The 13,335-nt window shown below is 43.4% G+C and overlaps 2 protein-coding genes across 3 annotated transcripts; one reads left to right on the forward strand and one right to left on the reverse strand.

Annotated features, from left to right (window-relative positions):
• The first annotated feature begins 371 nt into the window (after nt 1-371).
• On the forward strand, nt 372-5,485 carry klhl36 (kelch-like family member 36). Its single transcript, XM_085360201.1, has 9 exons — nt 372-601; nt 1,053-1,130; nt 1,558-1,752; nt 1,908-2,030; nt 3,032-3,253; nt 3,339-3,644; nt 3,836-4,063; nt 4,154-4,311; nt 4,417-5,485. Exons 2-9 carry the CDS (start codon nt 1,053-1,055, stop codon nt 5,138-5,140), a joined length of 2,034 nt encoding a protein of 677 aa, XP_085216327.1. The 5' UTR covers nt 372-601; the 3' UTR covers nt 5,141-5,485.
• LOC146629693 (aldo-keto reductase family 1 member B1) lies at nt 2,239-12,732 on the reverse strand. Of its 2 annotated transcripts, XM_085360199.1 has the most exons (10): nt 12,359-12,732; nt 11,153-11,329; nt 9,914-10,030; nt 9,195-9,272; nt 8,799-8,915; nt 7,046-7,158; nt 6,381-6,468; nt 6,208-6,291; nt 5,865-5,947; nt 2,239-5,792 (listed from the first exon to the last, which is right to left on the reverse strand). In XM_085360199.1, the coding sequence occupies exons 1-10, from the start codon at nt 12,446-12,448 to the stop codon at nt 5,759-5,761; spliced, it is 981 nt and encodes a 326-aa protein (XP_085216325.1). In that variant the 5' UTR covers nt 12,449-12,732; the 3' UTR covers nt 2,239-5,758. The 2 variants fall into 2 exon arrangements, with proteins under 2 accessions (XP_085216325.1, XP_085216326.1); XM_085360200.1 differs by lacking the exon at nt 9,914-10,030.
• Nucleotides 12,733-13,335: the final 603 nt, after the last annotated feature.

Here is a 13,335-nt window from a genome sequence, read left to right on the forward strand (position 1 = left end):
CTACTACTACTACTATAATAATAATAATATTATTATTATTATTGTTGTTGTATTATTGTTATTATTGTTATAGTTTCCAAAAATTTCAATATCTATTCAGCTTCTCAGAGACCGTTGGTTTTTCAATACACAAAATAAGCAAATATTTTCCTTCCAACAAAAATTAGCAAATGTTTATAAACATATATTTTCTATTCATCTGTAAGCTCATAGCTTGTAAACATAACCCCACCAATAAATAAACATGCAAGAGTTTATTCTGAAAACTCAAACCGGAAGTTCAGTTGATGTTTAACCTGCGGCTAAGCTAACTCCACCTGGCTGCTTGCTCCAGCTGTTTTTGTGGTCCAATACAGCGTGTGTCACCGGTAATAAGTCTCTGTAAGAAGACGGCGGACGAAGAGCGAAGTTTGAAGAATTTTTATTGCTTCCTGGACAAAATGCAGCAGTTTGTTCTTCGGCTGTCTTGCGGGACCCTTAGATGCTGCTGCTGACGGAATAACAGAAGAGCCGCCTTCTGACCCGCCTCAGGTCCGCCTGGAAGCGCTGCTGTCAGTGGCTCTGCGGCAGTGACACGGTTTCTCGTCTGGGCTTTTCAGCTGTATGTACCTCATCTCGCTAAAGGCCCGAGAGCCGCGGCTCTAGCTTGTCTCCTCTTCCTGTGTTTAGGAAGGGCCGTGAACCCTCAGCTGAATGTGGTTCATAATATCTGTGATCTAAAGCATCAGAGCTCATATTTCAGATGAGACTCAACTCTCACACCAAACACCAAAGACTTGTTGATCTCATGAACTGTTACAAGTCCTGTACCAACATGAACGATTTTTATTTTATTACTGGGCAATAAATCAAACATCAGAGTCAAAGCTGAAGGGAATATCCTCAGATCTCTTGTTTTGTTTGACTCTAATAACTCCAAATAGAACATTTCTTCCAGTTTTTCTTGAAAATAACTGAATCAGTTAAACAATGTGATGCATTATTTGAGTAACTTATTAATTAGTTAATAGTTGTGAGAGAATTACAGTAAAACCTGTGTGCGTGTGCTTTAGATGATGCCTTCCTGGGGGGATGTAATGGACAAATCGAGCCGAGTGTGTCGACCCCAGCGGATTGGCGAATCGTCTAAGGTCAGTGTTATTATTGTTAAAAATTATCGCATGGTCTGTAAAGTAGCTTCAGGTTAATCGACTAATAGTTGTAGACAGTTGTCTATCCAAAGTGCAGAGGATCTGGGGACTGTTTTCATCCCTCTGGTAAGTTGAGAAGTCAGCTCATTTCTAGCATGAGAGACAAAATCAGACAATGAAAATCTCTGCAGATCTCTCGCTACTGCTTGTACAGTAACACTGCGAGTGCCAAGAACTGAAGTTTGGCAGCAGTTGGTTTTATCTGGGGTGTGAATCAGGAGGAATGTGCAAAAGTAAGCAGGCAAAAAGAAGAAGAAAGGCAGCCTGGTTCTTATCAACAAGGTTTCTGAGGAGGCTCCTGGGAGCGGGCACACAGCCGTTTGGAGTAAGGAGTTGTGGTCAGGGTGATGTTGTGCTGTGTTTGCAGGTTTTCCGCTGCGTGGATCATGCTGCTGAACTGCTGCAGGGCCTCAACGAGCAGCGGCAGCACGGCCAGTTCTGCGATGTGGTCCTCGTGGCTGAAGACGAGCGCGTCCCCGCTCACCGAGCCCTGCTGGCGGTCTCCAGCCCGTATTTCAATGCTATGTTTACTTTGGGCATGAAGGAGGAGCACCAGCAGGAGGTATGCAGGCAACGCTGTGAAATTAGCTTATTTATGTACGTAAAATAATATATTAAAATCAATGTGGATCGTTTGTGGGAGCCTTTGTTTCTATCTTAGTTGTACTGAAGTTGTAAATGGAATAGAGTACACGCATGTGTTCTTCCTATCTGCAGGTGGAGCTGGTCGGGATGTCCTTCGTGGGTCTGAAGGCGGTGGTGGACTTCCTGTACAGCGGCGAGCTGCCACTGGACGGAGGAAACATTGACTATGTGCTGGAAGCTGCTCACCTCCTGCAGGTAAGAAACCAGCGAGCTGTTAGGTTTAACGATGCAGGCCAAGCGGCAGCTTCTGGGGCTGATGAGGGAAAGGGCCAGAAACTGCACTTCCTCTGATGGCCACTTGGGGCTGACCCTAAAAGTGAGTCAATCTCAGTAGACTCCCATATTAAAAAAATACTTTACAGCCTGTAGCATTCCAGCCGGACTTTATTCAGACGATGCACTCAATGATCATTACGGATGGACCATGGTGGGGTATTCCAACCCATTTATTCACAAATTGCCATAGACACATCGTAAGAGCTGTAATCATAACATAAAACAAATAAACATTCACTTGATATAACCACGTTTCTGTTATGCTAATCAATTCACAGAAAAGGCACAGGAGGTGCTAGCATCAGCCTGCTAGATCGCTCATAAACTTATTAACAATCAAGTAATACATTTACAAATTGTCCGAAATGTAAACAACAAGTACAACACACAAACATACCTGTTCGCCTTCCAGCTAGATGCTAATTTTAAGATGGATGGAAAACGATAACCTTCTCATTAATCCTTTCTGCGGCAAGCAGTTGCGGTACGATCTTCCTTCCCGGAAGTTGCCCGTTCCGAATTTCAAAATAAGAGTCTAATCTATATTATAAGGTATAATTCGTTCAGGGATTTAACTGTTTGAAAAATATCAAATAAACAAATAATCTGGGTCATTTACACAGCCTGATACAAAAATGGTTTTCATCTCCACGAGTAGTTTTCTCTTCATGAAAAATATACTTTTTTTTATAGCTCATCAGTTTAGATACTGTTAAGGCTTAAAGTTAGAAGGGTGACCTGTTTGACTGAACTTCTCCTTTTGGAGCATTTAAACTAAATTATCAGGAAAATAATATTTCTAAGAATTTCTGTTTGTAGTGCGAGAGGTTTAATCACCTGTTAAAATCACCTGTTTAACTGTTAAAAATCAATCGGTGGTGATAATTAATGTTACCTATAAAAACTCATGCATTGTTCAGGTATGGCGAGCGGTGGATTTCTGCTGCCAGTTCCTGGAGACAGAGGTGAGCGAGGACAACTACCTGTACCTGCAGCAGCTGGCGCTGCTCTACAGCCTGGAGCGACTCAGCGCCTTCGTCGACCGCTTCATCCTCAAACATTTCTCCATGCTCTCTTTCACCCCGGACTTCCTGCGCGACATTCCTTTCCACAAACTCAACTCCTACCTCTCCAGTGGCCAGGTGAGACGTCCTCACCACGGCTCAGCAGACGAGCTGAAATCAAAAGCACGGTTAGCATTCTGAGAGCCCCTTTCTTCATCGCCAGGTTCAGCACGACAGCGAGCAGGCGCTTCTCCAGGCCTCGCTGCAGTGGCTCAGCCAGACGCCCGAGCGGACCTCCCACGCCAGGCAGCTCCTCTCCCACATTCGGTTCCCTCTGATCCCGGTGGCAGACCTCATAAGCAGGGTGCTTCCAGATGTGCGAGCTCTGCTGCCCGAGGAGGCCGGCTGTGAGGCCCTGGTGGAGGAGGCGCTGGCATACCACGCCAGGACCAGCGCTCAACCACTCCTGCAAACTGGACGCACCACAGTGAGGGGGGGAGTGGAGAGACTGCTGCTCATTGGAGGAGAGGTACAGAAGCTGATTTCATGATTTCACGTGAACATCATGTTAAACCTGCTTTAGATCTGATGTCTTCACACCTGACACTTACTGTGATATGATTTCAGTGTTAGTATTTTAATCTTGAGGCTCGTGTCTCCACTGCTGTCTGAAAAGTGAAACCTGGAAGCTTCACAGCTAGACTTCTCTTGTTTTTTGAGGTTTCCGAGCGTGGGGAGGAGCTTAGCGCTAGCGTTTCCTGTCTGGACGCTGAAACAGGGAGCTGGAAGGTGGAGACTGAGCTGCCGGCCCAGCGGAGTCACCACTGCCTGGCGGTCCTGGGAGGTTTCATCTTCACCGCCGGCGGGAGCTCGTCCAGGGACAACGGTGGAGACGCTGCCTGTAACCTTCTGTACAGATATGACCCCCGCCACAACCAGTGGACCAGGGTAGAGTGTAGAAAAGTCCCCTCCCTCCAGCCGCTTTGATAGTCTGAGGTCGTTTAGCAGCCCAGACTCACGAACAGCGTGTTTTTGCAGGGTGCCCCGATGAACCAGCGGCGAGTGGACTTCTACCTGGGGACCGTGGGAGAGTACCTGATCGCTGTGGGAGGGAGGAATGATACCGGAGCTTTGTCGTCAGTGGAGGTCTACTGCCCTGCTGAGGACTGCTGGTCCTACGTGGCAGGACTGCCCAGGTTACTGCTGACTCCGCCTCTTTGATTGAGGAATATCTCTGATAGCTGAGCTGTGAGGACTGCGTTTACACTCCACACATGTAAAAAACTGTTTGTGTTTTGCAGGCTTACTTACGGTCACGCTGGTACAGTCCACCGTGGCGTCGTCTACATCTCGGGCGGTCACAACTATCAGATCGGCCCATACCGCCGGGACGTCCTGAGCTACAATCCGTTGCGGGATGGCGATGTGTGGGTGGAACGCCAACCCATGTCTCTGGCCCGGGGCTGGCACTGCATGGCCTCCCTCGACAACCTAATCTATGCCATCGGAGGCAGCGATGACCACGAGGACACCTCGGAACGCTTCGACATCCTGCAGGTGGAGTCCTACGACCCACGCGGCGACCAGTGGACCAAGATTGCGCCGCTGCTGCTGCCCAACAGCGAGGCGGGGCTCGCTGTGTGGGCAGGTAGGATCTATGTTCTCGGGGGCTTCAGCTGGGAGAGCATGGCGTTCTCCAGAGCCACACAGGTATACGACCTAGACAAGGGGGCGTGGTCCAGAGGGCCCGACCTGCCCAAATGTATAGCAGGGGCTTCGGCATGCGTGTGCACCGTGAAGCCTCCGCCGCTGTCAGCCTCGCCACAGAAGCTCAGAAACCAGATGGAGGAGCCATTATTCTGTACTACGACTGACACGGTGACCAGCGGATCTGCGACTCTCCAGTCTGTTTACAGTGCAGGCAGGCCACAGAGTCAAGCTCAGCCACAATCCCAGCAGATCAGCTACTCTCAGTGGCAGCCAACACCTCCTCATGGTGCAGCTGACGCTTTTATTCACATGTAATAGATCTCTGAGTATGGATGCCGCTTTGCAACCCTCCTCCTTTTCTTGCTGCATCTGACACTTAATCAGTGTTGTATCTGTCGCTGCCACTGACTGTCTCATAACTGCATAGCTGTTTGGTGCTCTGTAGTTTCACTGAAATGTGGACTGTAAATAATGTGAGTGCAGCGTGTGGAACAAGACGTCAGTCGTCTGCTAATGAGCCTGATTTGTTGACATTTAAGCTGTCGACTACTAAAACAGATAAAACTGTGCACGGTTAAGGTTCTCTAGAAGTTGCGTATTTGGGAAGAATCACAGATTTGATATTCCTCTAAATACAGGAAACAGAACAAGCTGCATTTAAAAGAGGTTTTTTTTGTTCTTGCTTTTAGGATTAAACGTGAATGTTTTTAAAAGATGTCATCTCTGCCTTTGAAGCAAAAGCTGCATTCATTACTACTGCATTTTTCAGAAGTATTCGTCTGTGCATTTGTACATTTTTTCTTTAATTAAAAAAAATATTAAAAGAGAAAAGCGAGCTTATCATTGGCTCTTATCATTCTAAACATTTCATCGTTATTAGTAAACAGGTCACTGATGGATGCTCCAGCGCTGGTCGTTGTGGCGTCTTCTCTCTCAGGTGAAGGGGTAGTACGGGTGAGACTTGATTCTGAGAGACAAAAGAGCAATCATTGGTTTGATGCTGGAGAATGCAGCTACAGCAGGAAGGTGGTTGACTTACTCTTCAATTTCACAGGCCTTCCACCCTCGGTTCAGTCCCTTCAGAGCACTCAAGTCTTCTTCAGTCAGACTGAAGTCAAAGATCTGCAGGGAAACCGACAACGAGGCTCTAAATATACTTACACTACACTCCTGAACTAAAACTATACAATTGCTGAGGCGCTGTCAACTGAAATTGAACTGGGGCCTTTTGTGTAATAACAATTTGTACCACACAATGGTGCAGTGAGTCAACCAGAGGGCCTGCCCCCTAGTGGTCGTTAAAAAGAGTGCAGGTTTAATACCCCCACCGAGAAAATCGTGGTAAGCATCTTTGTCTCACCAGAGCGACAATGGTTTCTTACCTTTGTGTTTTCAAGGATGTGGTGAGGCTTTTCACTCTTGGGGATGACTGCAACACCCTGCTGCACGTGGTACCTCAGCAGGACCTGAGACAAGTTCACTGTTACTAACTAATGAGTGCACACACACACACACACACACACACACACACACACACACACTTTATCAACCTGACCTGTGCAGGACTGCGTTTGTGCTTCTTGGCGATATCAGCAATGACTGGGTCCTCCAGCAGCTTATATGGATCTGTGTCTTCTCTTAACCTGTGACACGGAAGGATTTATGAAGACGGGTTAAGAGATGAACAAGGCCTCTGTTGGATGTAGCTATTAGCTACTGTTAGCTGCATATATCTAAAAGATGCAGACCACAAAGAGACATAAAGTTAGCTCTACCAAATGGAAAGAGACAAACTAATATGGGGACACAAAAGAACCACTGAGATAAAATATATCTGCAACCTAAGAGGACCACACCATTATAAATAGTGCATGTGTTTATGTTTGTGCCATGAAAACCATCCTAAATATCAGGATATATTTACATCTATTTTTCCCTACCCCAATAGTCGAATTCCATAAAATAGTTTGTACTTCATCAAAATGAGATCCAGAGTCTGCACAGCAAGTTTGTTATGACCTTTACTTCCTATGAGTCAGTTTACTGGCCGAACTTTTAAAAATATTCAAAAAACATCTCTTTTTTATCGTCTCAGCCTTGGAGATATGTTATATATCTGTATATATAATAAAGGTTTCAAACATTTAAAGAACAAAAAGTTCTTCGTGTCTGTTTTTCTGATTTGGTTGTCGGTGTGGATCATGAGGCAAGACCTCGTACAGTTCTGAGGGTCTCCCAGGTGAACCGAAGGGGCTGTAGGCTGTCAAGGCAATGTTCTTGGATTTGCAGAACTCCATCATATCTGTCTGGATCAGGTAAGGATGTAGCTCCACCTGTGGACGACATGTAAACGTACAACAGTCGAGTCGAGACTCTAAAACGTTTCAGTAGCTCACAATTTCTCACTTTACAGAAAACACATGTGACATTATCACAAGAAAAAGAACACGACACCGGAAGAATCTGCACAATCATAATAATTCAGCTCCGGACTGATTCACCAATGCAGGAAAACAAAGTCCAACTTTGAGCAACTAAATTGAAAATAAAAAATGTTTACTAGTCCTTACTAAACACGGCTTTCCAAAACTCCGCACTGTCGTAAGAAGTCTGACAACTTAGTTCAGGACTGATAGTGACTGACTTAAACAGGACTGATTTCTGGAGAAACTGCAGTGGGATTGTTGCTGCTGCTGGACCTAGCCTGTTATTTGGTGGTTGGATTGGTCAGCTACAAAAGCTAATGGTGTTAGCAGCTGATACTGTTAAAAGGCTTTAAAGAGTGAAATAAACGTTTTTAGGCATCTTAGCGCTGATCAAATTGAATAACCCACTGATGACTTTTTTTCTTTTTTCAAAAATTCTACAAAACCTGAAGCACTTTTGTCTTCCATTAATAAAGTGGACAACCCTCCACTTTATTAATGGAAGTCCCTCAAGTCCCTCCTGTCACTGTCAGGAGGGACAGACTGTCTGAGAGGACAAGGCAGAAATTTCAATGCACCATATCTCCTTAACTTTAAATTGCTTCCATCTGTGTCATTAAAAGCAGTTAAAGTTACCACGATGACTACATTCTATATACAGCTAGCTGAAAAAATAAGAGATGTTAAATCATTTATTACCCCAAATTCTAGGAAAGTGTGTTACAACAGTGATGCAAAATACAAAAAAATGAAGAGCTCTGATTTAAAATAAATGCAGGGATTGTGATGTGAGGAGGCAAACAGCACTAATGAATTTCCTCAGCAGCAGTGTGCTACCACTGCAATGATCTGAACTTGTTCCTCACACACAAAGGACGAAGGCTATGTTGGTCTGGATAGGCTGAAAATGAAAGGAAATCCAAAACCACCAATCAGAGTGATCGATTTCAAATCAGCTATCAGTTAAGCAGCTGTTACACTTAGCAATTAATAACTGGCTCAAACAGACTGACAATGAATGGAAATGGTACTCATAAAATGTCTTACACAACCACGTGTGTGTGTGTAAATATTTAGACTTCTTTGTGAGGACAGAAAATTGGCTACTAAACTTGTGGGGACCAGCACTTTGGTCCCCACAAGTTTAGGCATTCATTTTTGATGGTTAGGGTAAGTGGCTAGGGAAAGCATAATGTCAATGAGATGTCCTCACTAAGATAATGAGTGTGTGTGTAACAGAGAGAGATTAACCTATGCCAAAACTGTAGAAGCACACATTGTGCAATCAAGCCTCGTGTTTCAGACCTTAAAGCTGTGTTTCTGTGATGAACCGTCTGAGGCTAGTTAGGTGCAAAAGCTTTGGAAAAGTTTTTTTTATCTATAACATATAATGGGATTGATTGTAACCGTAGAAACAAACCTCTGGGAACATGCTACATCTTTGTACAAACACCAGTTAATTACAAAATGAACTAGGAGATGTTGTAGAGCTCGTGGAAATGAGCCTTCACAGCTTCAACGAATGTAAATGGACGCATCTGCAGTACCTGATTGACCGCAGGGGGAACCCTGCACAGAGCGAGGAGTCTCTCCAGCTGCAGGATGCTGAAGTTGGACACACCGATGCTCTTTACTTTCCCCGAGGCTTCCAGTGCTTCCATCCCCTGCAAACACAAGACAAGTTTTTACAATTTAGTTTGCCTGAAAAAAATCAGCTTTTAATATCAGTTAGATCACAGATAAAAATGTAAAAGATTGTATAAGAATTTAGTTAAATGATGCATGGAGCTGTATTTATATGATTCACAGTTCACATCTGGGTCATAACTATTTACTTTGACCATTTTATTATCATTTATGGTTCATTTATCTGTCATTAACATTTACTCATATGATTATTCAGTGCTGTTATTCAAACAAGCATACAGTCTGTATCTTCTTACCCTCCACACATCTACGTAGTCTACGTCAGAGGTCACCATCTTTCCATCCTTCCTTGGGAAAAGCTCATCACCCATTTTCTGCAGTGAAAATAAAAGTCCATCAGACAGATGGCACATCTTTCCCCACAGTGCACCCTCTTTCAGTTCTAAGGCTTTCATTCCTTTTTTTGAGCAGTGTATTTTTAAATACAACCTGACATGAACAACAACTCCTGACACATTACACCGTGTCGATTTAACAAAACCTAAGCCAGGATGCAGAAGCAGAAAAACTGCATCCAACGTTTCAGAAGCTCGTTCAGCTGTTTTTAGCAGCAATGACCTTCCCAGATCGATGGGTAGTTCCTCCTCTAAGATCACTGCCGATATCTTTCCTCTTTGGCATTTGTTAAAACACACACCTGAATATTCTAGACCAGCACACTTCCACAACGTCTTCTTTTACAGAGGTGCTCATGCTTGCTGATTTGGTTACCAGCACCTAGCTCCTTGAATAAATTTGCCTAGAATGTCTTTATTGTTAAAGTGAGTTTAACAGATGGATACTGCACTGGAGTCTCTGCTTTTATCTCCAATTTGCCTGAATGGGAATTGAATACAAGGTTGACTCCTGAAGGTCGACTATTCCAGAAGATGAACTTATTCTTAAGTCAAAGCCAAATGAAGAATGGCAGAATAAAGGACAGTGAAACTGTCAGAATTGGAAATCTCTGCTCAACCTTTAGGCCAACAGGGAAATGCACAAGATAAAGATCCAGGTAGTCCAGTTGGAGATCACTTAGGGACTTATTGAGGCACACAGGGATGTCTTCTGGGGCATGATGGGTACACCACAGCTAGAAAGGTTAAAGCACAGCGAGATAAACATTAACATACAGCAGTGTGATGCATAAATCTGGGTACTTTGAAATAATAATTCAATTCATTTTTACAGACAAAGAAAACCCCAACAATCATATGACCCCCTATGAGCAAGTGCTTTGGCAAAAGTGGAAAGAAAAACTCCCTTTTAACAGGAAGAAACCTCCAGCAGAGCCAGGCTCAGGGAGGGGCGGGGCCATCTGCTGCAACTGGTTGGGGATAGAGGGGAGGAAGATGGGACAAAGACATGCTGTGGAAGAGAGCCGGAGATTAATAATAACTAATGAAATATCAACTCAATGTGGGTCCAAAAAAAAAGGTGACTGAAGAAGAAACACCCAGTGCATCATGGGAATCCCCCAGCAGTCCACACCTATTGCAGCATAACTAAGGGAGGATTCAGGGTCACCTGGTCCAGCCCTAACTATATGCTTTAGCAAAAAGGAAAGTTTGAAGCCTAATCTTGAAAGTAGAGATAGTGTCTGTCTCCCGAATCCAAACTGGAAGCTGGTTCCACAGAAGAGGGGCCTGAAAACTGAAGGCTCTGCCTCCCATTCTACTTTTAAATACTCTAGGAACAACAAGTAGGCCTGCAGAGCGAGAGCGAAGTGCTCTAATAGGGTGATATGGTACTACAAGGTCATTAAGATAAGATGGGGCCTGATTATTTAAGACCTTGTATGTGAGGAGCAGGATTTTGAATTCTGGATTTAACAGGAAGCCAATGAAGGAGAAATCTGCTCTCTCTTTCTAGTCCCTGTCAGGACTCTTGCTGCAGCATTTTGGATTAGCTGAAGGATTTTCAGGGAGTTTTTAGGACATCCTGATAATAATGAATTACAGTCGTCCAGCCTGGAAGTGATAAATGCATGAAGTAGTTTTTCAGCGTCACTCTGAGACAGGATATTTCTAACTTTAGAGATGTTGCACAAATGGAAGAAAGCAGTCTTACATATTTGTTTAATATGTGCGTTGAAGGACATTTCTGGTCAATCTAACAGACAAAAAGTAAAAGAAAAAGATTGGAAAGGACAAATAAGAAGTTCGGACTCTTCCTCCTCATGCTGTCCCACCTCTAACACCAACTACTTTCCCACCTTGCTGACAATAAACATATCTTCACGTCGGATGATACCCTGCTGCATCTTGGAGCGCAGAGCCTTTCCAATGTCCACCTCGTTTTGATAACTGTAGGCAGTATCTATGTGGCGGTATCCAGCCGCGATGCCAGTCTCTACTGCACCCTGGATCGAGGTCGGGGACAGATGAGAGGACTGCAACAAGCAGGACAGTAGAGTTAGTGTCTGCTAACCTTACTCTTGGTTCCTGGGCACATTTACACCAATGTAGAGAGAATTTGTGTGAGATAGATAATACAACAGATAATACAAAGTTGAGAGGGTCAAAATAACATCACAGATGTGCATGAAGTCAAGCAGCACCATTGGTGACAGTCATGCCAATGTCTGATAGGCCTCTTCTCAGCAGGTCACTAAACTGAACTTCTCTACTGTGCTTTTATGGGCATTTTCCATTGATTATCTCACACATGATACAGCATGATACAGCATGCTAAGCGGTACAAACAAACCAAGAAGATTTGGCTTCAGTTTTGGTTTGGACTACTTTATTAGTTACTTAGCACCAATTGTCTCTACCCGTGCATTGCACCCCTGCTGTTTATCAGCTTGCTAACTAAGCATGTTAACATTAGCTGATAACTTCTTGTTAAGATACTAATAATGGGTGACCTCACGCCACTATGTGTCAGATACAGCAGGATGGAGGATCTGGATTGCTGCTTGATAGCAAAGTGGTGTGCAAATGTACATCAGTTGCTGATAACCATAGTTAATGGTTCAAATCATATAATATAAGAATCATCAGTTTGCTTTGTAGAAATGTGTCTGTTGAGCCACTCGATGACGGCTGAGCTTGGTGTTTGCCTGATGTAAGGCTTTTTTGGATATGTGTTAAATCACATGTAAGATAAAACTTTGATCCAGTTACTGGCTTCATATGTAATTATAAAGTCCGAATATTAATTTCGACCTCTAAAGTTTTGAAACCACTGTTTGGATGCATGTGTCTTATTATTAAACTTGACTCTGCCACCTGAAAGAGTGATCGATGTCTGCCAATCACAATCAAGTCCTTCTAATCACCTCCCTTCACAAATATCAGTAAGTATGCCTTTAAATGCATGTATTAGAAACATATAGTAACTCTTAACAATACATGAGAAAACACAGTAACACTGAGCAACTTCTCAAAGTTAAATGCAGATGAAGAAATGGGGCTACCTTCCATGTCCCAAGACCCAGCAGTGGCATTCGAGAGCCGTCATTCAGCTCAACGTTCCTGGCCACCTGTGTGTCCTCCACAGAGTACATTTTCCCCACCGTAAGAGAAAAACAACAAAAAAGCCTCTCAGTTCACAACCGCGCACTGTCACGGCTTTCTTCTTCCTCTTTCCCCCTCAGAGTGCTTCTGCTGAGTCAGTGTCCTTCCTTTTTCTTTGCTGATTTTACTTTAGCTCATGTTTCTGACCTTCACTCACTTGGTTTTCTTCTCTTCCACCCACTCATTTCCTTTTCTTTCTGTGCTATCAGTCCACAAGTTAATTATTGGACAACATGCAGAGAACTTCACTAGCATGTAGTATTTATCTGTAAATAGTAAGTGAGGAGGAACGTGTTGCAAAGGTCACTTCTCCCATCGTGATAGCAATACAAACACGCATGCACACACATGCACACACGCATGCACACACATGCACCTTGCCTTAGTTGCACTAAAACAAATCCACTGTAATGTTCCCGCTTCCACATTAGATGGCGATCTTGTATCACCGGTTTGTGCAGCCACATTTTTCAAAATGAAAATTATATATATTTTACATTTCTTAAGTCATTTATTGTAAGTTCAGATTTTAATGTCATTTTGTATTTAATACAATTTGTCATCGTATTAATTCCTCACGTCTGTGCTTGTTTCTTAGTGGTTCTCTTATTTTAAAATTGCTTGTATTTTTTTTACATTTATAATTTCACTTTTGGATTAAACTGATTTTATGACACCAACTTCATGTTTTAATATAACTTTTGTTTTAATTTCATGATGTAATTTTTGTCTAATTACATTTGCTGTACCTGATATTTCAAACCCCAGTTTCAATCCTGTTTCTAATCCACCTCATAAAAGTTGTTTTTGGAAGAGTGGTCAACATTTTCAGAAACTGATATCTGAGCCTGTATGCTAAAGAGCCTATAGTAGTTTC

This window comes from Diplotaxodon limnothrissa, linkage group LG7 (assembly GCF_057381915.1).
Source record: "Diplotaxodon limnothrissa isolate DT_005_m linkage group LG7, D_limnothrissa_male_GT1.1, whole genome shotgun sequence".
Taxonomy (NCBI): Eukaryota; Metazoa; Chordata; class Actinopteri; order Cichliformes; family Cichlidae; genus Diplotaxodon; species Diplotaxodon limnothrissa.

Excerpts from the sequence above, each read along its gene's own strand:
- LOC146629693 (XM_085360199.1), bottom strand. The coding sequence starts at position 12,448 with ATGTACTCTGTGGAGGACACACAGGTGGCCAGGAACGTTGAGCTGAAT. Across the intron at positions 6,469-7,045 it reads CCTGGGAGACCCTCAGAACT|GTTAAGAGAAGACACAGATC; the intron begins GTACGAGGTCTT and ends TCCGTGTCACAG. Across the intron at positions 6,292-6,380 it reads ACAAACGCAGTCCTGCACAG|GTCCTGCTGAGGTACCACGT; the intron begins GTCAGGTTGATA and ends AACTTGTCTCAG.
- klhl36 (XM_085360201.1), top strand. The coding sequence starts at position 1,053 with ATGATGCCTTCCTGGGGGGATGTAATGGACAAATCGAGCCGAGTGTGT. Across the intron at positions 1,131-1,557 it reads GGATTGGCGAATCGTCTAAG|GTTTTCCGCTGCGTGGATCA; the intron begins GTCAGTGTTATT and ends CTGTGTTTGCAG. Across the intron at positions 4,312-4,416 it reads TACGTGGCAGGACTGCCCAG|GCTTACTTACGGTCACGCTG; the intron begins GTTACTGCTGAC and ends TGTGTTTTGCAG.